We start from the raw sequence: 22905 nt of genomic DNA, 5'->3' as shown, positions 1-22905 counted from the left end.
AAATAGACTGAAAAGTTTGTTAGTTTAGCGACATTGAGGCGTAGCAAGGATGTTGGTGGTAGGATTTGGTGGGAAGAGGGCGTGAAAGGGCACTGGAAGGCAAAGGTGGACAGGAACGCTCTGTGGACTGGAGCTGGGGCCTCTCTGTATCATCTGACAGGGGTCCCAAGCTTGGTTCCTTGAAGGAAACAGGAAGTTCAGTGGTAAAACCCAGAAGATCCTAGCCAGACCACTAACTAGCAGGGTGGCCTTGGGCAGGTTGGTTCACTGTTCTGGGCCTCAGTTTCCTCATCAGTGAATAAAGAGAGAGTAGAAGTAACGTCTTCTAAACCTGTGTCCAACAGAATTCTCTTTGATAAATGCCATGCTTTACTCACTATATATCCGATAAATATGTGAATTCTCACTATGTGTAAGGGATTGTGTGCTAAGGAAAAAAGAAAAAATGCAAGGATGGGGAGGGGGCAGGTTTTGAGGTCAAAGCTGGGTAAACAATAGGCTAGCAGGTCTCAGAACCTGTAACATGTTCATGTGTACTGGTGATCACCAGAAAGGTGATCTCATATTTTTCCAGCATTTCTCATTTGCCCAGCTGATTTGACTTGTGTCCACTGTCTTCACAGAGCATGCATAGGCTTCTCCTGGAGACACTGTCCACCAGCTGGTGGTGTAGGGGGTGCCCAGCCAGAGGCTCTCCATGGTACTTTCCAGTATTGCAGCAGCTCAAGGGTTTGTCTGGAGTCAAAGAGAGAAGGGTTTTCCAGCTGCTGAGGGCTGCGAAATAAAAGTAGAAGCTGAGACTGAGTCTTTAGGGGAGTCCAGATATCATGGCCTCTTTTTTTTTTTTAAGATTTTATTTATTTATTTATTTGAGAGAGAGAGAATGAGCGGGAGGGAGAGGGAGAGAGAATCCGAAGCAGACTCCATGCTGAGTGTGGAGCCTGATGCAGGGCTTGATCCCACGACCACGAGATCATGACCTGAGCCCAAAACCAAGAGCCACCCAGGTGTCCCGATATCATGGCCTCTTAGGATCATAGTGCCCTCTTTCCCCAGTTAGCTTCCCAGTTTGTCAGCAAAGACCCCTGTGGGGACTTCTTACATTGCCAGGAAGATGGGCTTGCAGAGCTGTTTTCTGGGAACACTATTCTGTTCTATGGGCTGGCGGAATTAATTAATCTGATGGCGGAAGTTCCCTTGAATGGTCAACACGTAGATTTTCTTAGAAATCTGATGCCACTGGGAGTCGGTGGCTGAGAAATCCAGGACGATACTCTTGGAGGAAGAAATGAACTGCAGGTCCTGAGCTGGACTGACAGAGTCAACCAGGAATATGGTGGTGGTTGGTGCATGGGAAGGCATTTGTTGGCCAAGTAAGGTCACCCTGAGATCAAGTCCTCTGTTAAATGGCCTTGTGTTCATGGAAGGGTGTCCATGATACCATCTAGGTCAGCCTTTCTGCAGGAGAATTAAGGCTTAAAGCTCTGGGACATCCATAGTAATGAAATGAATTAACTTCTTTACCCACGTGGAAGGGTACTACTGTGTACCATCCATGGGAGAAGTGAGCAGAGAGTCAGACAATTTCCTATGTATTGTATGATTCATATTAAGAACCCCTGAGGGAGTTGAATCTATAAAGATTGGGACAACCCCAAAAGGTACTACTGATGAACTTCTCTCTATGTGTAGGGCCCCCAGGCATCCATACTTAGCACCATCTAGGGGAATGGAGGCCACCAGTGGGTCCTGTAGGGGCTCTGGGAGCACTCTGTGGGGACAGCTACCAGCTGCTCAAGAGGAGTTACCATCAACCCCAGGGGAGTGAGAAACGTTGCTGACCTTGTTTCTTCAGGTAGCTAAGGGTGCCTGTATTCATTGTCTGTTGATGCATAACAAATTACCTGCAATTTAGTGTCTTAACAGGACATTTATCATCTCAGTTTCTGTGGGTCAGGCATTCGGGCATGGTTCAGGTGGGTCTCTGACTGGAGGCTCTCCCAGGCAGGAATCCAAGGGTCAATTCTCATGAGCTATTGACCCGAAGCCATGCTCACTCAGTTCCTTGCCATGGGGCTCCCCAGCATGGCAGCTTGCTTCACCAAATTGTGCAAGCCAAAAGGATGGATGTCCCAGTCTTTCCTAACCTAATCACAGAAGTGGCATCCCCGTCACTTAAGCTGTATTCTGTTCCTGAGAAGCCACTCACCTGGGTCTGCCCACACTCCAGGGGAGGGGACGACACAAGACCTTGGGGGTTGGAGGCCATCTGGTGCCCACCACAGTACCCAACCAGGCTTTGAGGCAGCTCACTCCCATGCCCTGGCCCACGAATCCCCTTCCCAGCATGAAGGAATTTAATAACGCGTTCAGCAATTAAAATGTGGCAGCATAATGGAGTAGCAGATCTCCCTGTTATTCTAAGTATCTTTTATGAGATGCAGGATTTCTGTAATCCTAAATGAGGACAGCTGTTGAGGCAAGACCTAGGAGCACTATACGTTTATGTGGATGAACAAATTAATCTGCATGTGAAATCCCAGTGAAATTGACACGAAATAAAAATTTCATGCCTTACAGTGTATCCATGTTGCCCATGAAATGAGATTAAAAGGAATTTCTGATTCTACAGTTGTCATACTTTTCATACTGCTTGCATTTTTCTCTTCGAAAGGCTTGAGTTTGGACCTAGAGGCCAGGCACAGGTTTGGCATTTTATACCTTTTGGCCATCTTCCTTCTCTGCTTGGCTGGGAGCAGGTGTCCTTACAGAGAACTGATCCGGGAATGTATTAGATGTTCTCAGCTCTAAATACAAAAGCTGTGATTCTCAACGCTGGCAGCATGTTCACTGTCCCTGTCCCAAGGCTGCTGACATTCTGGAAAGGTCCCTGGGCCAAGAGCTTTGCCCCCCTCATCCTTCCGCACACACACCAGCTATGGGGTGGGCGTTGGTGTTCTTGGAGAATGAGGGGAGGAGATGCTGTTCTCCCCGAGGCCTCATCAGGGCTGGAGCCATGACACCGTGAGAGGAGATGAAAGTGTGGGAGAGACGGAGGATGTGCCCCCATGCCCCTGCACCTGGAAATCCACAGATTGTTGCTCCCTCGGGGACAGACAGTGTTCTCCTAGGAAACGGGTCCTACCTCCCACCCCCACTTTATGCCTGTGCTTCCCTTGGCCCTCGTGGCCACAGAGTTCAGGAAATGGAACACACAGGGAAGACAACCCATTTGCTTTCTCTGCCTGAGTCTGTGCTCTGCCACATGTGCTGGACTGTAGGCGCCAGAGGGACAGGCATTAGCTTTCTGTTTCAGAACAGGTGTTCTCGAATTCCCCTCCCAGGGTGTGAAATCACACCTCTGCTGGCTCCATCTGGGCAGGAAGTGGGAGTCCCTGTCCGGGCCCCCCAGTGGCGGCTCAGGCTGTCCCTTCCCTCTGGGCAGGTCGCTGCAACGGCTGGGTTCCAGAGCTCAGGACAGACTGCTTCTTGGGTTTGTGACTTGAGCGGGGGCACATGGGTCCACAGGGCACAGACGGGGACCTCAGCAGCAGCTGGAGGCTTATGGGTAGCCTAGTGCTTGGAACAGTGCTGGCGTGGAGAGGTTGTGGCATGGTGACAAGGACGTCTGGCAGGCCTGGGTTCAAATCTCTGCACTGGCTGTGGCGAGTTACTTAACCTCCCTGTGCCTCAGTCTCCTCCTGAGTGAGTCCATCAAGCAGTGGCCCCTCATAAGGTTACGGGGAGCATTAAATATGCAAGGTGCTCCGCCAGCAGGAGTCACTAAGTAGTAGGGGTTTTTTTTTGTTTTTGAGAGAGAGGGGGAGAGCGTGTGCACGCACGGTGGGGGGGGGGGGGGGGGTCAGAGGGACAGTCAGAATCCCAAGCAGGCTCCGCGCTGATCTCCCTACCCCGAGATCATGACCTGAGTCGAAACCAAGAGTTGGATGCTTAACTGACTGAGCCACCCAGGTGCCCCTGAAGTAGTAGTTTAAAAACATTATGAGGTGGATATTTTCATCACTGTAGACCAGGAGCCGAAGCTTCAAGAAGTGAAGTCACTGCCAAGCTCCCGAGGGGTGACACACCCGGGGTGTCCCACCCCAGGCCTGTGTGATCTCCATTGCATTCTACTGCATGTTTGTGTGACCCTTCCCCTTTCTCTAACTGCCCTCAGTCTCCCCTCTGCGACGCCAGAGCCCCCCTTCAGGAGTCTGTCTTCTCACACTTGTTGCCCTTATCAGTTGTGGGGAGACCAGGGGCTTTCCTTTCCATCAACGTTTTGGTGATAATTACGCTGTCCTCTGCCTCACGGTTCCTGGGTCTGCCTCTCCATCACTCCCTCCTGTCTTGACACTCCGGAATCAAACCCCAGATGTTTATAATTTATGACCACGTCTTTTCTTCCATAAGGCTGGCATGCTGTAGGAGGAAGACATATATCCAGGAGTCAGAGGACCTGGGTGCCAGCCTTAGCAGGGACACTTGGGACCATGAGGAGCCTCTGTTGCCCACTGATAAAATGAGGAGGATGATGCTATCATAACAGCTGCTTAGAAGCAGTTGTCTGTCTCATGAGCTCATGCAACAAAATAAAAGGCATATGCACGGGACACCTGGGTGGCTCGGTCAGTTAAGCGTCTGCCTTCAGCTCAGGGTGTGATCCCGGGATCCTGGGATTGAGCCCCGCACTGGGCTCTGAGCTCCACGGGCGAGTCTGCTTCTCCCTCTCCCTCTGCCCCTCCGCCCTGCCTTTTGCGCTCTCTTCTCTCTCTCGCTCTCTCTCAAATAAATAAATAAAATCTTTAAAAAAGCATGTGCACATTACATTTCTGTGGGAACTGACAACGACCCTCACTTAGAATATTTCTGACATACCCGCCTTGGCACCTGTTGGGGTGCAGGGGTGGGGGGTTAGGGGAGCAGAGATTGATGATGGAGAGATGGAAAGAGACGGAAGAGGAAGAAGCTCCTGCCTGTGCCCTAGGGCTAGCATCTCAGAACCTCTGTGGAAGCATCCTTGGCCGGTAAGTGGCACTAAACGCTCAAGAAGTTGATGGTTCAGGAAGCACTTTGAGACACACCTGCACTTGGGGAAATCAAGAACCTCAGTTGAATTTTTCAGAAAGCAAAAAGAGAAGCCCAGAACAGAAAAAAGCTGCACATGGGGAATGAGCTCAGCAGAGCATACACTCTTCAGGAGGTGCTGGGGCGGTCAGGACAGTGGCCCTGGCGGGCAGGCTGGCGTCAGTCTCCCCACACCCACACCGTGTGGTCTGCCTGTCCTCCTGGCTCTACCCCCACCGCAATCTTTCCTGTTCACTCGCTCTTCTTGCCAGTAAAACCCCTGAATCTTTAATAAATTATAAACATGCTTTCCCATCCGTCTGTGGGCGCCGGATCTCAGCATTGGCGGCTTTTGACATTCCCTTGGTATCCCTAATAGATCTTGCCATCTGATTAATCTTTTAGAGCCTTCTCCCAGAGAGCCCACCATCTGAGCCGACTCCTCACAGCATCCAGTTTGAAGGATTTTTCTCCGGCTCTCGGCCTGGTTGCTTCCAGTGCCACCTGCTCATCCCCAAGCAGGGCTGTTGGATGCTGGGGACAGGTGGCTGTTAGAAGTCACGGGACCTGGGTTCAGCTCACCTGAGTCACTCCGCAGGTGTGTGACCCTGCGCGAGATTCTGAGCCCCGGGTCTGCTCTTCTGGGGAATGGAGGTTCTCAGAAGCTGTTACGAAGGTCTGATGAGACAGTGGATGCACCGTGACCAGGGGCAGAAGGAAGAATCTGTGAAGTCCCAGGAGCCAGGCTGTCCAGGCCATCGAGGTGTGAACACTGCCCTGCTGCCCGCCCTCCCTGGGCCTGTGCACGCTGGAGCTCTTGGGGGATCCCTGCCCCGCCTAGAGAAGAGCCCCCTGTCCTTTATCCCGCAGGAGGGTGGAGGGGAGTGAGGTCCAAGAGCACTACCGCCTAGGCTCCCGCCAATGCCTGTCACGCCACCAAGTTCTGCCCAGTTTAGAAGGTTGACTGGGTCATCTCCAAGTCCCCTTCTTTTTCAGAATCATGAGTTCATGGTTCTAGTCCATAAGCGCGGAGCATTGCATGGAGGCTGGTTCAGCCCCTATAGCCGTGCTAATAATAATTCTAGCTACCATTTACTTGGCCGCTGTTAAACACCTGGTGCTTTGCCTGTAGTCTGTGGTCTTCACAACAAGCCTGCAAGGGAGGTATCTGTCTGCATTTTATAGGTGACACATCAAGGCTCTGAGAAGGCAAATGATGTGCCCAAGGGCACACAGCGCAGTTTTCGGCAGATTCAGGATTCAAACTGACATCATAGCCTGGCTTCCTTTCTCTAACACTGATGCTGGGTGCTTTGCTCTCCCCCACCCCTGGCTCTCAGGGCCTCTCAGGGCCCCTCGACCTCTGTCCAGACAGGACAGAGCCACCCAATGGGAGGAGTACTCTGCACATTTGAACTTGCTGTTGAAGATAATGGTCCTGCCGGGTTTGTCAAGCAAGGACTATTACCTAACAACATAGTAATAATCTAGAGGGGAACATCTGCAAGTTAAAAATTACTGTCTGCACTTTCCAGACAGAGAAACGGAGGCTCAGAAAAGTCCATTTGATGTCCAGCCACATAGTCGAGCCCAAGCTGCAGAACGGTCTTTGTGACATTCTGTCAAATCAACCATTTTTATTCAGTGTCAGCTACAATCAGAGCTTCTGATGACTATGCCGTGGAATCTTAAGCAGCAGAGCCCAGCCCCTGTCCTGCAGATGAGCAGACAGCAGGCTGGAGAGGAGGTGGTTGGCCCATAGTCCCACAGCTGGTCCATGGGGTACGACCCCCCCGGTGGATATTCTATGAACCATCTCGTGCATGGCACTCAGCCTGCAAGTCCAGAACCATGCCGGGACTGGGACGCTGTACCCCATTTCTCTCCATCCATTCCTACCTCATCCAGCACCTCCTCGTCTGTGAAGACATCAGCAGCCCAGGTGGAGTCGTGCCTGCCTCTCTGCTCTGCGAGCCCCCTGTGTGCACGTGCTGCTGGGGCATCATTGTATATGCACATGCCCACCTCCCAGCTGCATGTGGCCGAGGCAGGAGAAATGGCCTCTGTCCCCAGAAGCTCTCTGAGCGGCAGCTCCCTCTACCAGCCTCCCGCACCAATTTGCCCTAAAGAACTTCCATCACCAAGGCTAAGGTTTGGGGTCCCTTTGCCATCCCCAGGGCAGTGCCCAGCACCTGACCCTTGGTGCAGCCCTGCCAGTCATCGTCTTGTGAGTCACTCGGATTGGTCTTTCTTTTTGTCCCCTCTCTCTGGCAGAGATAAGGAGGTCCTGCTAATCTCTCAGCTTTATTACCTTCCTGGAAAAGACAGATGATCATCTCTGCGCTCCCTGACACTCATCTCCTTCCTTTTGGTGCTCACCGTGCTCACTGCTGCCTCCCCCTCTGCCTGGGTCTCCCCAAGCCCCTCCATGCCCTCACGGACCCTGCAGCAAGGCCACTGAGGGCCCCCCCCCGCAAGTCCATCTCAACCAGCCACCCACCCTCCTACCTCATTGCTCCCAATTTGAACTCAGCTCTGTATATAAAGATAGGCAAGTTCAAGACCTCTTCTCCCTGGGGGCCAAGTCAAGGCATTTTCCTTCCTGTTTTATAATAGTTAACAAATGCATAACAATTCACTGCCAAACCTTAGTAACTTAAAACCACAGGAACCATTGCTTATCTTCATAGTCCTTGTGGGTCAGGAGCTCCGAACATCCTGGCTGGGCAGCTCCGGCGTCGAGCCACTGGGGCTTCTGTCATCTGCAGGCTGGGCTGGAGCTGGGGGGCTCCCTTCCGGGGTGGCTCATTCACGTGGCTGGCAAGTTGGTGGCGGCGGGCAAGGGGCGTCAGTTCTTCCACACACGGGCATCTCACAGCAGGGCTGCTTGAGTGTCCTTGGTCGCTGGCTTCCCTCCAGGTGGCCAAAGCAGGGCCTGCGGTGCTTCTACGATTTAGCTTTGGAGAAGTCACCCACTGTCACTTCCATCATATTCTGCTGGTCGTGGGAGCTAGCCCTGATTCAGTGAGGGACAGAACTACACAAGGCATGAGGACCAGTAGGTGAGATTCCCTGGAAGCCTTCAGGGAGGCTGACTGCCACACCTTCGAAAACCATCAACTCTTAAGTCATCAGTTGAGTTAAGAATGCATTTCCCAAATTTCTTTCTCCCTTTCCCCAAGAACGGGCATCTAGTACACTGAACTCTTGTTCTAGGGACATGGAGATAGACAAGGGTCCTTCCCTAGAGGAACTCATAGTCAAGTGCGGGAGACAGTCCCATCTTCGAAAGTTCTAGAAGAGAGATGTGTACAGAATTACGGGAGCACAAAGGACAGGTCGTTGCTTATCTGGGGGAGTATGAAACGCCTTCACAGCAGGAGGGGCATTTGCTCTGGGTCTTGAAGGATGAGTAGGGGCTCATTAGGTGGAGAAAGGAGGAAGGACCATTGCTCCATGCTGAAGTCCTAGTGTGAGCAGTGGCGGAGTATTCTGGCAACATATAATGCTGCCACTGTGGGAGGTCTCGAGGGTTGTGATAGGGAGTTTGGACTTTCTGCATCAGGAGCCACTAAGGGCTTCAGGCCAGAGGAAGGCCTGGGCAGAGCTGTGTGGTGGACAGGACATGAGTGGCTGGGGCAGAGGGTGGAGGCAGGAAGACCGGTCAGGAGGCTGCCACAGGGATCCCCGAGAGGAATGAGGACTCTGGGACCCCGGCCCATGGGGACAAGAGAAGAGGAGTGGATTCTGGAGGGTTTTCTTAGTAGGTGGAGCTGACATGATGTGGTGAGGCATCATTTCTGAGGGGGGCCATGGGGAAGGCCTGAAGGTCATGACTTACCTTTCCACTGTCCCTTCACCTGGGGCCTTCCTTTCCTCATTCTTGGCTCCTGGTGGGTTGACCCAAGCTCAGCTCTGCTCAGGCCCTGAGCACAAGGGCCCCTCTTTCTCTGTGTAAATTCTCCTGTTCAGTGTTTGCTTTTGGAGGAACGTGTTCAAGTCTCAGGTAGGCCAAAGGGACGTCAGGCTCGTTGGGCTAGGATTGAGATGAAGCGTTTTCTGCCACAGACTTCTTTGAGAATCTAGTGAAAGCTATGAATCATCTTCCCAGAGAAAAACAAAACCAAACCACAATACCCCACACATTTGCATACACTGCTTTGCACACAGTTTCAGTGGGCTCACGGTCCCCTGGAAGTCCATCCTTGGATCTCTGGACCCCACATGCAAAACCCCGAGCTGAGGATGAAATTGGAAAATGAAGAGAAGAAACGTTTGACTCCCCAAATGTCTGTTATTTACTTCCTTGGTTAATACCACTCCCTGTAACTGGGCAGCCCCTGAAAGACCTGGAAACAGGAGGAAGCACTTACCCAGGAATAGTCCCTGGTGGCACCAGCATCACTTGGCGGCTTTATTGTCATTATTATAGTAATTTTCGGGCTGCGGGCTACAATTTTCCCTTGCAGTGAGGTATTAAATTGAAATTACCCCAGATGTAATTGTCATACGAAATGATCCTGGACACGTGGAAATGAATGCTTTTTCAAGATGGGGTTTTATTATCTATGCCAGGGTTTTAGGGCTCTGCCTGGTTAAACATGCCAAATTTCTGCCTGTATGGCAGGAATTCAGGGGTCAACATGGGTGGGGGGTAGGGAGGTGGGGGCTGGAGCTGCTGGCCCAGGACACGGTGAGGCCTCTGCTGACCCGGATGGACACAGACCCAGGAGCAGAGCCCAAGACTTGAGGGTGGCTTGGTGTGGCTGCTGGGAACCTCTGTGCATTAACTCGGGCACGTGAGACATCCCACATTTATGTTCTGTACACTAACGTAATTTGGATCCAAGCCCAGGTTCCCTGTGGGGGTGGGGAATTTAGCTTCATTCTGAGCACCCCCTGCCCTGGGGTCTTCACCTGTGCTGTGCAGCTGGGGTGGCCCTCCGTACCCGTGACGGCCACAGTGCCCTTGGTTCCAGCTCTTTAGATCTCCTCTCCCCCCCACCCCCCCGCCCAAGGTCTTATGTGTCCTCCTGCCTTTCCTTCCCCAGATGCACCCTGCTGGTGTATTGCACCGACCTCCCCCCCACCAGCATCATCATCACCTTCCACAACGAGGCCCGCTCCACCCTGCTCAGAACCATCCGCAGGTAAGAAAGCCTTCCTCATGGGTCGGCCCTGCCGGGAAGAGGGGGTCTGCTGACGGAGGGGACTGGCCCTGCGGTAAAAATGTCAGGCATTTCTGACTCCATGCCCACGTTGTCTGACACACTTCACGCATCCATTCAGTCACTCCTCGCCCTCCTGTGAGGGCAGCTCGTACCCTGTTTTATGGGGGGGGGGGAGACAGAGGCCCGAGGTGGTCAGTAGCTTGCCCGTCACCGGCAGCCACAGAGAACCTGGAGCTCTCGCCCTTAACCATCGTGCTAGACCGCCTCTGGAATGAGTTCTAACTCTCACAGCTGCCAAGGTGGCTGAGGCCCACAAGGCTGAGTGCACACCCCACCCCAGCATCAGGCTGGGATTAGAACTTGGGTCTGCCAAGGGCTACCTCTCCCAGCACCGGCCTCTCCACAGCCTCCCACGGGGCCAGGAGCCGCAGTGCAAATCAGAGCGGCCCAAAGGCAGTGGCTGACCTTTGCTTTCCCGGCTGTCTCCCTTCTGTTCCAGCCCCGACCCCGCTCCTCCTCTCCACCCACCCTCAGCTCCGAGTCTGGGCCCCACTCTTGCTCTAACAGGTGCATCCTTCCTTTGTCTGGCCCGTGGCCTGCATGAATCTGAGGCGTGCAGAAGTCCCAGCACCAGCTCCCGGCAGAACTCCCCTCAGAACACAGGCGGGGCCCTGGGGACTTGGCCCTGGTTGCTTCGGCTTCCCCTTCCCCATGCCATGTCCTTCGGCAACTCTGGAGCCCCCACGCCCATCCTCCCCCCAACACCATCTAGCCCCCCTTCCTCTTTCGGTCTTGGTAGCATTGACTTCTCAGACGGTGGCAATGACAACCATCAATCGTGAGGCCCCCTGGTGTGCAGACATGCCTCAGCTCATGCTCTCAGCTGGGGAGGTGGGGGGGCCGCTGCTGTACCCACTCTACAGCTGAGGGAACTGAGGCTGGGAGATACTAAATCAAAGCCTCCTGTTGCTCAGCCAACGGTGGTGAAGCTGGGTTCCAACGCTTGCACTCTGACCTCAGGTCTTCTCAGCAGCCTCCATAGGCCAGGCTAGTCTCCGGGTGGTGTTCAGCAGCCCTGGTGTTGGGGCCAGCCCTGCGACAAAGTGCCTGCATACCTCCATGCCCCTAGGACATGTGGCCTGCCTGAGCCCATCCCTGTCTGGTAGGCAGCACAGCACATGGTCGTCTGATCCCACAGAGAGGGAGGGCCTAGGAGAAGACAGCCCAGCATGGCAAAATTTCTCGTCATTTCCATCACGAAGCCGCACCTTCCTATGCCTGGCGGTGGGCAGACAGGGAAGCTCCAGGTGATGGGAGGGGGTCAGCAATAGGCTCACCCTGATGGCGGGCACCAAGTCTTGCAGGGACATCCGATGAATGTCTGCTGTGCAGGGTCCCTGCATCCCATGGAAAAGCAGGGACGGACCTGCCCAAATGCGCATTGTTTCCGCCGTCCGCAGGGGCAGCTCTGTCTGCGGCCCAGATGTCCCTGGCAGCCGGCTGGCTTGTTCCTTCTGCCAGCTGCTTGCCCTGCCTGTCACATTCGCCCCACAGGTCACCGCTGTCGCATTTGGTTTCCCAAAGATGCTTCAGTTCTTAACATGCAAACGTCCCGAATCAGTCAGGAGTCACTGTGAGTCTCAGAGTAGACTAATACAGTCTTTCCGATTTGTAAACCCAAGCGGGTGTGTGTAGGGGCCAGGGGTACGGGGTGATCTGGTTTACCTGGGTTTTTTCTGGTGAGGGGAGAACATTGTTCCTGCGCCGGGCAGGCTGAGCAGACTCACCGTGGAGCAGAGGTGGCTACCTTGAGAACGCCAGACCACAGCCCCGCTGCCGTCAGGGTCTGCTTGGGCACAGGTAGGGTTTCTGGAACAAACTTAGGGCAGTCTCTGCCTTTCACCACTCATGGTGGCTCTTCCACGACCCCCGCCCCCCACACACACACCATTAGGGCCTTCTCCTGGGCTCCTTACTGCACATCTCAACTCTAGCACTTAATGCATTTTTCCCAGATATCACCTTTAATGAGCTTGTTTAGGGCAAGGACTACATCTTACTCATCTCTAAGTTCCCTGTGACTCAGTTGCCTGATCAAGGAAATGGGAATCATGACCATAGCTACCACATGGAGTTGCTTTGGGTTCAGTAAGGTAAGGGACTGACCACTGTGGCCAGCAGAGAGTGGGTGCTTGAGCAACATTAGCTATGTCCATATCTACACAGCGACTGAGCTCTCAAAAGAAAAGAGCTGGTGGGGTACCTGGGGTCAAGTCCTTCCCTAATCACTTCTTAGCTGTGTGACCTTGTGTAGGTCACTGACTGCATCCGTAAGGACAGGGATAAAAATATCTTTCATGTTTTCAGTGCTCCATGTTCTATCACATTTCCCACAAGAAGACATTACCTTGGGACATTTGGGGGTGTTCTAATATCCCATGGGGCTCCCAGGCCCCCCCATATTTCCCATACAGGGTCACGTCAGCTGCTACCTGTAGACTCATCCCTTTCAGCTCTAAGACATATTTTCCCTTCTCTTCCCGCCGCTCCTCCATCTCTTTAGAATCGTAATAATGATACTTTATAATAATATTATTAATATTTTAATTGTATGCTGAGCTTTATGGTCTCCAGAACACATTACATCTCACTTCAGCCAGAGCCTGTGAAGTCGGGTGCACGAGGTGAATGGAGGCCCAAGGCCACCGGGCTAGGAAGCACAGGAGCCAAGACTCAGGTTTCTGACTTCCTGGAGGGACGTGGGGGGCAGCTCTGGGCGCAGCCCCAGCACCTCTGTCCACCAGCCTGATGAGGGCTGCCCTGAGGCCCTGGTGCACTGTGCTCCGAAAGGGGGTTGAGGCCCATCAAGACCATACTTTTCAGAAGGCCCCCAGAAAGTGCCAGACCATACACCAAACTGCTGGGCGCTTTGCCAGGAGAGCCCATGGACCTATTTCCTGCCTCTGAAGAACTTCTGATATAAGCCAGGCCCCCTGGCTCCGACCCAAGTGTGACACACGAAGACAGCAGGATGAGGGGAGAACTGTGTGTGAACAGACAGGCTTCTCTACCATAAGCAGGGTGAAGGGAAATTTTAAGGGTGGAAGCAAGGAAGATTATTTCTAGAAATTCCCATGGCAGGTATAATTTGCCTTGGGATTCTTCACCTTCCTCACACTCCCTATCCCGATGCACAAATAAATCACCAGGACAAAGATGGGACTGAATGAGAAGCACTTCCTCTCTCACTCTGTCATCAATGCAAGGGTCTTCTGTAAGGTGTCTTTCATCTTTCATGTTCCAGAATTCTGATGGCTTTGCTGCCAGGCTCTCACAAAAAGATGCTCAAGGGGAGGACTGTACCCCCTCCTCCCCTCTCTTCCCCCAGCACTTGGCCGAGCCGTCATCCCTCTGCCCATCCCTGCCCAAGCCCTCTGGTCCCCTGAGCTCCTGAGTTAGCTAGGGGGCGGGGGGCTGGAAGGGCACACATGGCCGCGCTCAGAGCCAGGCAGAGGCCTAATGGGGGTGGGTGATGCGGGGGAGGGAAAGAGTCACAACCCAGATCAACGAGGGGACTTCTGTCACTTACGGAGAGAGAAGACAAGCCCTGAGGAATGGTTTATCTTGTCTGGTACTGCAGTGGGTCCCTGTGTATATGTGAGACTCAGGGCCAACCCCTTCCTTTTGGGGCATCCTTCAATCCTCCACCTCCCATGGGGGCTCTAGAGCATGTGCAGTTGATCTCTTGATATCCTGAATCTCCTTACTGTTGCTTTTTTGTAAAATACTGGATTTCGAGGAGCGATTTCTCAGGTTAAGGTGGGTAAGAAATGGGACCCCGGGGCCAGATTTGCCTGTTCTGCTACCAACTCTATGACCCTGGACAAGCTCCTTGACCTCTCTGCCTCAGTTTCCTTTTCTGTAAAACAAGAGCTACTGATAACTACCTCACACGATTATGGGGGAGAGTGAGTTTAGGTAGGTAAAGGCCTTGATGCGTGGCACGGAGGGAACCTGTGTACGTGACAGCAGGTGTCATGATGGCTCTCCAGCCCAGGGAGGCAGCTGTGTTGTGTGGCTCTCAGACCTGAGCCCACATCAGAAGCCCTGGGAGCTTCCCATCCCCAGGTATTCTAACTCAGTAAGTCCAGAGTGGGGCCCGAGCATTTTGCCTTTCTCACGAGTCCCCAGGTGACGTAGATGCTGCTGGCCCGGGGACGACACTTTGAGAACCAGTATCATCCTTACTATCCATACCCAGATTCTGAAAGCAGCCACGGGGCCAAGCTCAGTGCTAAGCACCTTTCATGCAGCTGAGGAAGTTGGGGTGCTGCAGGTTCAATAGCTAAGTACCTAAGCACCTCAGTACTGAAGCTCTTTTAAGCCAGCGTGGATAGAGTACTTGACCCCAAGTCAGCCTGGCTCCAGAGCGACCAAACTCAACTGTTAGCCGGCCTCGGGTCTTCATTCAGCTGGTATTTATGGAGCAGTTGATAAACCCTGCCTGCATATAGCACCGTGGAGTTCACAAAGCAATCTCAAATACATTTCCTCCTTCCGTATGCACAAAAGCCTGTGAAGTAGGTCAAGTATTAATATCGCCCGCCTTTACAAGGAAAATGTAATTACAGATGAAAACGAAGGCTGGGAGCAGCCTGGCGTCTTGCTCAGGATGGCGGAGCCGCCCGGCCTCCCACGCTGCTCAGACGGCCGTGCTGGCCGCCTCCCAGGATGCTCCGTGTGTGCCCCCCGTGCGGCCCAGCAGCAGAAAAGCAGGAGGTGTGGGTAGACGCTGGCTGCACGGCTACCCTCTGGCAGAGAAGTGAGCTGTGCAGAAGGAGACTCCGTTCTAGAGTACTTCCCAGGCAGAGTGGGACCCGGGTATGCCAGTGAGGTGAGCACTCACTCCCACGCTGAGGCTGTAGGGAGAGGACATGGAACTGCCTTGGGAGACAGAGGCTTATCCTAAGCTGGAGGAAAGGGAGGGTTGGCTTTGTGGCAGAGGGGCTGGTGAAGCATCCTGGCGGACAAACTGGGGACAGGAAAGTGGGGGGGGCGGAACAGAGCAACCAGGGCCGGGGTGGTGGGAGTGGCAGTGGATGTGCCGAAGGAGGGCCCTGAGGGGAACCATCTGGGGCCAGTCCAGCTCCCCTGGGCTAGACTTGACCTTTCTCCTCCGGCCACCCCAGGAGCCCAGAGCGTCTTGCTCAGGATGGCGGAGCCGCCCGGCCTCCCACGCTGCTCAGACGGCCGTGCTGGCCGCCTCCCAGGATGCTCCGTGTGTGCCCCCCGTGCGGCCCAGCAGCAGAAAAGCAGGAGGTGTGGGTAGACGCTGCCCCGTCACAGGCCCTCCCAATCCGGAGCCACATTCCTGGCACCCCTGCTATCCCTCCAATTGCTCTGATTAGAGGAGCAAAAACAAGCCAGGTGTTACCAGGAAATGGTCTAATTAGCACTTAGTGCTGACGATTTCTGGGTTTTTTTTTTTTTTCTTTTTTAAATCCTGGACATTTTTTATTCGCTAATCATCTCTCAGTTCAACCAGCGCAGAGCTGCATGCGATTTACCTTTTGATGTTCACAGAAGAGAACTCTTGAATTTCAAAGAGCCGGCAGGGATTTGGGGGGAACCGCATGCAGAAGCTGCAGCCTTAATCAAACCTCATTAGAGGGTATTCTTCAAGCAGGTTTTCCCTCTCGTGCTGCCTCCCTCCCTCCTTTCCCTGTCTGATTAGAGGACTGGTTATTGGGTTGGTGTGTGTTTTCTTTGGGACTCTCGATCCCATGTGGCGAGGTCTCCTCCCACCACCGCCGGCCCCTCCCTGTCCCCACCTCCCAACAGGGAGCTCAGGGCTTGGAGTCAGGGTTCCTCTCCCACCTTATACTAGTTGCCATGGTGAGAATTAAGGCTTCATAAATAAAAGTAGCTCCAGGCAAAGTTCTCCTCCTGGAGAGTCTCTGCATCCTGCTTAGACAGGGCAGCTCACCAGAAGCAGGGCTCAGATCTGCCCACCTGAGAGAACTCACAGAGCCTCCGCCAGCACCGTGTGAACCCCTCCCTGACCCGTGCAGGGCCACAGGCATCCCACGGTGGGCGATGGGGCCCTGGAAGGTGTCTGAGGAACCATGTGGTCTGGGGCGTTCGGAAGTGGAATAAGGCCTGAGACCCCAAAGGAACATGGAAACCCAGCCTCACCCTGTGAGTCCAGATCCGCAGCCCAGGCTGGCACGTGAAGTCAATCCTAAGATCATTCCTGCCACACAAAAATAGCAGTAATTGCCACTTCGAGCCAGACATGTTGCTAAGTCCTCTAGAAACATTTTCTCTCCAATTCTCCCAATGGCCCGGTGAAGTAGGTGCTGTTGTTCTTATCCCCATTTTACAGATGGGGCCTCTTACTGCACAGAGCAGTAAAATAACTTGTCCTAGATCACACAGCTTATAGGAAGGAGCTCCTAGGCTGCAAGCTTCTGGCAGGCAGAGCGGACCCAGTGCTGAGCACATAGGGGGTGGGCAGGACACATCCCTGGAGGGAATGACAGGCCACGGCTCTGGGCTGGTCTCTGGCAACACAGAGAGTACTGACGGGGCCCCTGCCCCCAGGGACAGGACCGTCCAGTGGGGCCTGCAGACCAGTCCTCGGAGTCGGGCATGATGAAGGCCGCGGGAAGCAGAAACAATTAGTGCTCACGAAGGAGCGGGAAGCTGTTAGGAGGTGCGATGAACAGGTCCTTGTGGCAGAGGAGGGGCATGTCAAGCCACAGCAGTGAGGGTGACCGGGATCTCCCTTACGAACAAGCAGGATGCCACCAGATGAGGGCCCTGGGCATGAGGAGGCTGCAAACGGGCCGTGACCAGATCGTGAAGAGCGAACGTGCTGAGGGTTTGGGGGGAGATGGTGACGAGCCACGGTGGAGGCTTTGTCAACTTATTTGTCTGCATTAGTGAGGAAAGTCACACAATGAGAGATCAAACTGAGCCTGCAGAGAGCTCACTCTGGAGGCCCTGGGAGGACGGCTGGTCAGGTCAAGGCTGCTACAAAATATCGGTTCAAAAGTTGAACCGGGACAGAGGTGTAAGAGGTGGACGTGGATTGAGGGACCTTCTCTTGTAGAACCAGCAGGTGTTGGTCACTGATTTGGTACGGGGTTTGGGGTGGCGGCGGGGGAAGGCAGTCACTGTGGATGACCCCTGGGTTCCTGTCTCGGTGTGGAGTGCATGCGGCAGCATTCACTAGGAGAAGGCAGGGTCCTATCCCAGGGGCTCACAGGTGAGCAGTGTGACTACACAAGCCCTTGGGTTGCCCTGAGTTTTCATTCCTCAAATGCGATGGTGTCTATTTAGAGCGTGGGTTAATACATGGGTTTGCCACTAGACGTCATAATTATCTCCCCTCCTTCCACCTTGCAGCGTGTTAAACCGCACGCCGATGAATCTGATCCAGGAGATCATATTAGTGGATGACTTCAGCAATGACCGTAAGTGTCTTCACCCCCTTGCTCTGTAAGTACAAGTTTCTGTTCCCAGCCCCTATATAACAGGCAGAGGCCAGTCCACTGGTTCTACGGGGATGGAGAAAAGCCTGGGTTTGTGGCAGGTGTGGAAGACTTCGAGGGTCTATGAGGGGCTCAAGAGGGAGACAAACCTTACATTTTAAAAACAATGTCTTGGAGTCTCTGTTGCGAGTCTTTGAGGACCTACGTAGTAAATTTAGTAGATCCTTGATTGGGTTGGTGTGTGTATGTGCATGTGTGTGCACACACGTGTGTGTCACTGCCCCCTACTTACACTGGACATGGAAACCTTTGGAGGATTGAGCCTGGGACCCAGAGCAATTTATATCGCTAGAGGTTCCTGACTTATCTGTAGTCATCTGCTAGCCCGAGTGTAGGTTGAAACACCCCCTCCTTTCATTCTTGCGGGAGGGCTGGGTGGGCTTCGCGGGAGAGAGGCTAAGGTTGGTAGACCAGCGAAGCAAAACCAACATGGTGGGGTCCCAATGTGGAGTTCAGAGGATTGGTAAATCAAGCAAGTGATGGGGTAAGCAGGCAAGCCAGAGACAAGTCCGGGGTGATGCTGGAGACGGGATCTCTTCCTGCCCATTCTGGCACATTCCCCCAAATGGGGGAGAGTTCAGCCAGCTCTGTGTGATGGGATACAGTGGACAGATCACTTAACAGATAAGGTCTCCGGTATCAAAAGTCTATGATCAGAAAGGAAAATCCAAAATTCATCTCATCCATTGTGGGGTCTCCCAGCAGTTTTTGCTAGACTCCACTAGAGTGAGCAAGACTCTTGTCTCATGTTTTTAATGGTCTATAGAAAAGGAGAAGAGTCTCCAGGTGACCATACCAAGAATTCCCATCTGGAAGTGCTTCCTGATAAGAACACAGGTGCTGATGTGCGACTGACCTGCTCCAAAAAGGTCCCTTTGGGCCACTTTGCATGGACTGGGCCACATTGCATATAAATAGAAGTGGTCAGTCAGCCTCATCCAAAACCCACAGTCACCCTGGAGTCGGGACAGGGCTCTGCGGTTGGGGACAGGCTGGGCTGCCTTACCTACTCTTTGGGTTCACGTCCATCCCAGGGTGCTCACGCCACATAACCTTTTGTCTTCGCAGCTGAGGACTGCTTGCAGCTCATCAAGTTGCCCAAGGTGAAGTGCATACGCAATAGCGAGCGGCAAGGTGGGTCTGTGCAGCTAGGCAGGACCTTGGAGCGTGAGTGTGGGGGACTGGGGGTGTGTGTGTGTGTGTGCATCTGGCTGTGTGTTCAGTGTGCAGGGGATGTCGTGTGGCTCCTCTGTGAACTCTCTGGAAGATGGAAGGACAGGAGCCCCCACTTGCCCATTTGTCCCTGCCACAGGTCTGGTCCGGTCCCGGATCCAGGGCGCTAATGTTGCCAAGGGCACCACTCTGACTTTCCTGGACAGCCACTGCGAGGTGAACAGGGACTGGCTCCAGCCCCTGCTGCACAGAGTCAAAGAGGTGAGTGGGGCAGACTGAGGGTCAGGGTGCTGCATCCCCACCTTCTCTAGGCTCTCAAGCCAGTCCTTCACATTTGTCCCCTGCCGGGCCCTCTGGGAGGGGGACGGGACTGATTGCTGTCCCCGTGTTATAGATGGAGACACTGAGCTAGAGCACCCTGCCCACGGTCACACAGCAGGCGGTGGTGGGGCAAAGCCGGGGACCTGGTCTTTGTATCCCACTGTCAACCCGCAGCAGACCTGTGAGTGGGGCTGCCGGCCCCCGCTGATAACGTGACGCCGGCAGCTTCCTGGGTGAGAGAACCACCCAGAACTATTTCTCCCAGACAATAGAAGGTTCCAGAAAGGGAGCCCTGTTGAGTGCCTTTTGTGACAAGGAGGCAGTGGAGTTAACTGGTCCTCGTCACCCAATTCCTGAGGCTTCTGTCTTCCCTCCACCCATGCATCACCCTTGCCCAAAGGCTGAGGCAGGTGACAGGATGCTGAGAAACCTGAGTTCCTGGCCTCTGCCTGCCCTTAAATTGCTCGGGGATTCTGTGTGCTTCCGCTCTCCACGTCTGTTAACTCCTTTTGAAAGTGAAAAAAACTTTTCCATAATGTTCCCATTGGTATTATATATTCCACAAAGACCCCCGTCCTGATGTACAGAGGGCACTGTGTTGTAGGAGCTTAGCATTTGGGCCGTTCCTGTCCTCCCTGATCTACTGACTCCCACAGCTGCTCCGTGAAGTACGAGGCCCGGTATTTTTCATATACCCATTTCACGGATGAGGACACGGTGTCAGGGGAGTGGCATAACTTGGGCTGATTCTCGCTAGCTGGTACCACGCGCACCAGAGCCCCCACACCATCTCCCCTGTGCTGTGGTGATTTCCTTCTTGCTCTTTGTGGCGGCTACCTTCCTCCTCCCTGCAAAATGACAGCATTGAGGACGAAAGAATCCGTACGTGTGAACTGCTCAGAGAAGTGGGAAACCCTTCCTGACTCTGTTAGTTCTGATGAGAGCTCTCACGCGTGGGCCCAGATGTGAATCCCCGTCCCCTGATCGCCTTCCCTGAGATTGGGGCGGACACCGAGCGCCGGTTAGGAAAATCCTCTCTCCCCTCTTTCTGGCACAATCCAAATGTAGGGGTCTGCATTGAGAAATAGTAGATTATGAACAGGCCATTTAGTTGAAGGGCTTTGCCTGGCCCTAGAGGCCCTTCCAAATCTTCCCCTCGCTGTGTCCCAGAGGGGAGGGGCGCTGGGGGTAGGGCTGAAAGTGCCAACCCTCTGTCATGTGCTTGGTCCACCCCCCCACCCCGGGAACAGTCACCTCATTAGCATAAACTCAGGTTTGGTGAGAGAGGATTGCTGTGAATCACGAAGATGCCCCTGTCACCCCATCACTCAGGAAATCCCAAGGATTTCAGAAGCTCTTGTGCAATGAACCAGGAACAAAGACCAGGGGTAGATTTCTTCTTACATCACAACATCACGGTATATACCACATTTTTAGTTAAGTTTTTAATTTTAATTCGAGTATAGTTAACATACAGTGTTAGTTTCAGGTGTACAATAGAGTGATTCAGCAAGTCTATATATTGCTCAGTGTTCATCACATCAAGTGTACTCTGAATCCCCATCACCTGTTTCACCCATCCCCCCACCCACCTCCCCTCTGGTGACCATCAGTTTGTTCCCTGCGGTTAAAGGTCTGTTTCTTGGTTTCTCTCTCCCTCTCTCCTTTTATTCCCCTTTGCTCATTTGTTTTTTAAATTCCACATGTGAGTGAAATCATATGGCATTTGTCTTTCTCTGACTGACTTATTTCACTTAGCATTATACCCTCTGGATCCATCCATGTTGTTGCAAATGGCAAGATTTCATCTTTTTATGGCTGAGTACTATTCCACTGTATATCTATACCACATCTTCTTTATCCATTCATCAGTCAATGGACACTTGGGCAGCTTCCATAGTTTGGCTATTGTAAATAATGCTGCAATCAACATAGGGGTGCATATATCCCTTTGAATTAGTGTTTTGGTATTTTTTGGGTAAATACCTAGTAGTGCAATGACTGGATCATAGGGTAGTTCTATTTTTAACTTTTCAAGGAACCTCCATACTGTTTCCCAGAGTGGCTGCACCAGCTTGCCTTCCCACCAACAGTGCACGAGGGTTCCTATTTCTCCACATCCTTTCCAACAATTGTTGTTTCTTGTGTTGTTGATTTTAGCCATTCTCACAGCTGTGAGATTGTATCTCATTGTGGTTTTGATTTGCATTTGCCTAATGATTAGTGATGTTGAGGATCTTTTCATGTGTCTGTTGGCCATCTGTATGTCTTTTTTGGAGAAATGTCTGCTCAGGTCCTCTGCCCACTTTTTAATTGATTGTTCTTTTGTTTTTTATCTTTTTTGGTGTTGAGTTTTATAAGTTCTTTACATATTTTGGAGACTAACCCTTTATCAGATAGGTCATTTGCAAATGTATTCTCTCATTCAGTAGCTTGTCTTTTAGTTCTGTTGATTGTTTCCTTCACTGTGCAGAAGCGTTTTATTTTGATGTAGTCCCAATAGTTTATTTTGGCTTTTGTTTCCCTTGCCTCAGGAGACATATTTAGAAAAAAAAATGCTGTGTCCGACGTCGGAGAAATTACTGCCTGAATACTACAGTTTGTTTATCCATTCCTCTGCTAATAGACATTTTGGGTTGTTTCCACCTTTTTACTATTGTAAATAGCACTGCTATGAACATTAGTATGTAAGTTTGAGTACCTGCTTCCAATTCTTTGGGGTCCATACCAATGAGTGGAATGGTAGGGTCACACGGAAGTTCAGCGTTTGACCTATAGGACCCCACCCCAGGCTGCTGTGGCCCTGCAGGATATGTTAGGGGGCCTTGCTTTCCTTAGACAGCTTTAATGAACCCTTTCCAACCCAGGGCCTCAGAGACCTTCACAGAAACTCTCTCTGAAAAATGCTCTCATTGCTACATCCCTGGCCAGGCTCACCTGCAGATCAGAGAAGCCTTCATTTCCTCCTTCCTCCTTGTGAGTGCTCCTTGCAGCCCAGGCTCCTGTGGGAGGCATTTGGCTCCACAATAGAGCTCACCCTCCCAGGCTGAGCTGCCAGTCCCCACCACTGTCTGACCTAAAGCTTTGGTAGCAGAGGACTGGTCGGACAGACCCGGGGCTGTGGTCCGACTCTGCCCCTTGCCGGGGCCACAGCAGCCTCCATGGGCTGCAGAGGTTTCTACCAGACCCTGACTCCTGTTGATGGAACATTCTCCTGAGACATCCCCTTCAGGACAGGGATGTGGGCGTGTGTCAGGCTGTGTTAACACGTGTCTTTGTGTCTTGTCTCAGAGTAAAACGTGATTTGTCTTGTGAGTGGAAGTGGAAACTTTAAGCTGTAATTGGAGTTGGGGATTTTCAAAAATAGAAAGAGATAAGAAAGAGCTGGGTTTGGGCTGTCAGAAGCCGTCCTCAGCTGGTCTCGTCCACATGGAACCCCCTCGATGTCCTGTTTCTTTCCTTCAGTTACTCAAAGATACTTGAAACAGGCACCAGGTTGGCTTTAATTTTTTTAACAGAGGCCTCTTTCTCCCCCCGCTCCTTATCTACATATTTCTTTAGTTGGAAAAAAAGGTTTTGAGAAATTTCAATCCCTGTAGCATTTGGTAAATTTATAT

At 52.6% G+C, this 22905-nt stretch overlaps 1 protein-coding gene across 2 annotated transcripts in view; it reads left to right on the top strand.

Annotated features, from left to right (window-relative positions):
• The window catches only part of GALNT14 (polypeptide N-acetylgalactosaminyltransferase 14), a 196843-nt gene that overhangs the window by 141521 nt on the left and 32417 nt on the right, over positions 1-22905 (top strand). For both annotated transcript variants that reach the window (XM_021697574.1, XM_021697575.1), the window contains exons 3-6: positions 10119-10217; positions 17649-17716; positions 18863-18928; positions 19107-19228. In XM_021697574.1, the coding sequence (XP_021553249.1) occupies positions 10119-10217; positions 17649-17716; positions 18863-18928; positions 19107-19228 (355 nt within the window). The remainder of the gene's footprint in view (positions 1-10118; positions 10218-17648; positions 17717-18862; positions 18929-19106; positions 19229-22905) is intronic.

This window comes from Neomonachus schauinslandi, chromosome 10 (assembly GCF_002201575.2).
Source record: "Neomonachus schauinslandi chromosome 10, ASM220157v2, whole genome shotgun sequence".
Taxonomy (NCBI): Eukaryota; Metazoa; Chordata; class Mammalia; order Carnivora; family Phocidae; genus Neomonachus; species Neomonachus schauinslandi.
This window is presented reverse-complemented; position numbering and strand designations above follow the sequence as displayed.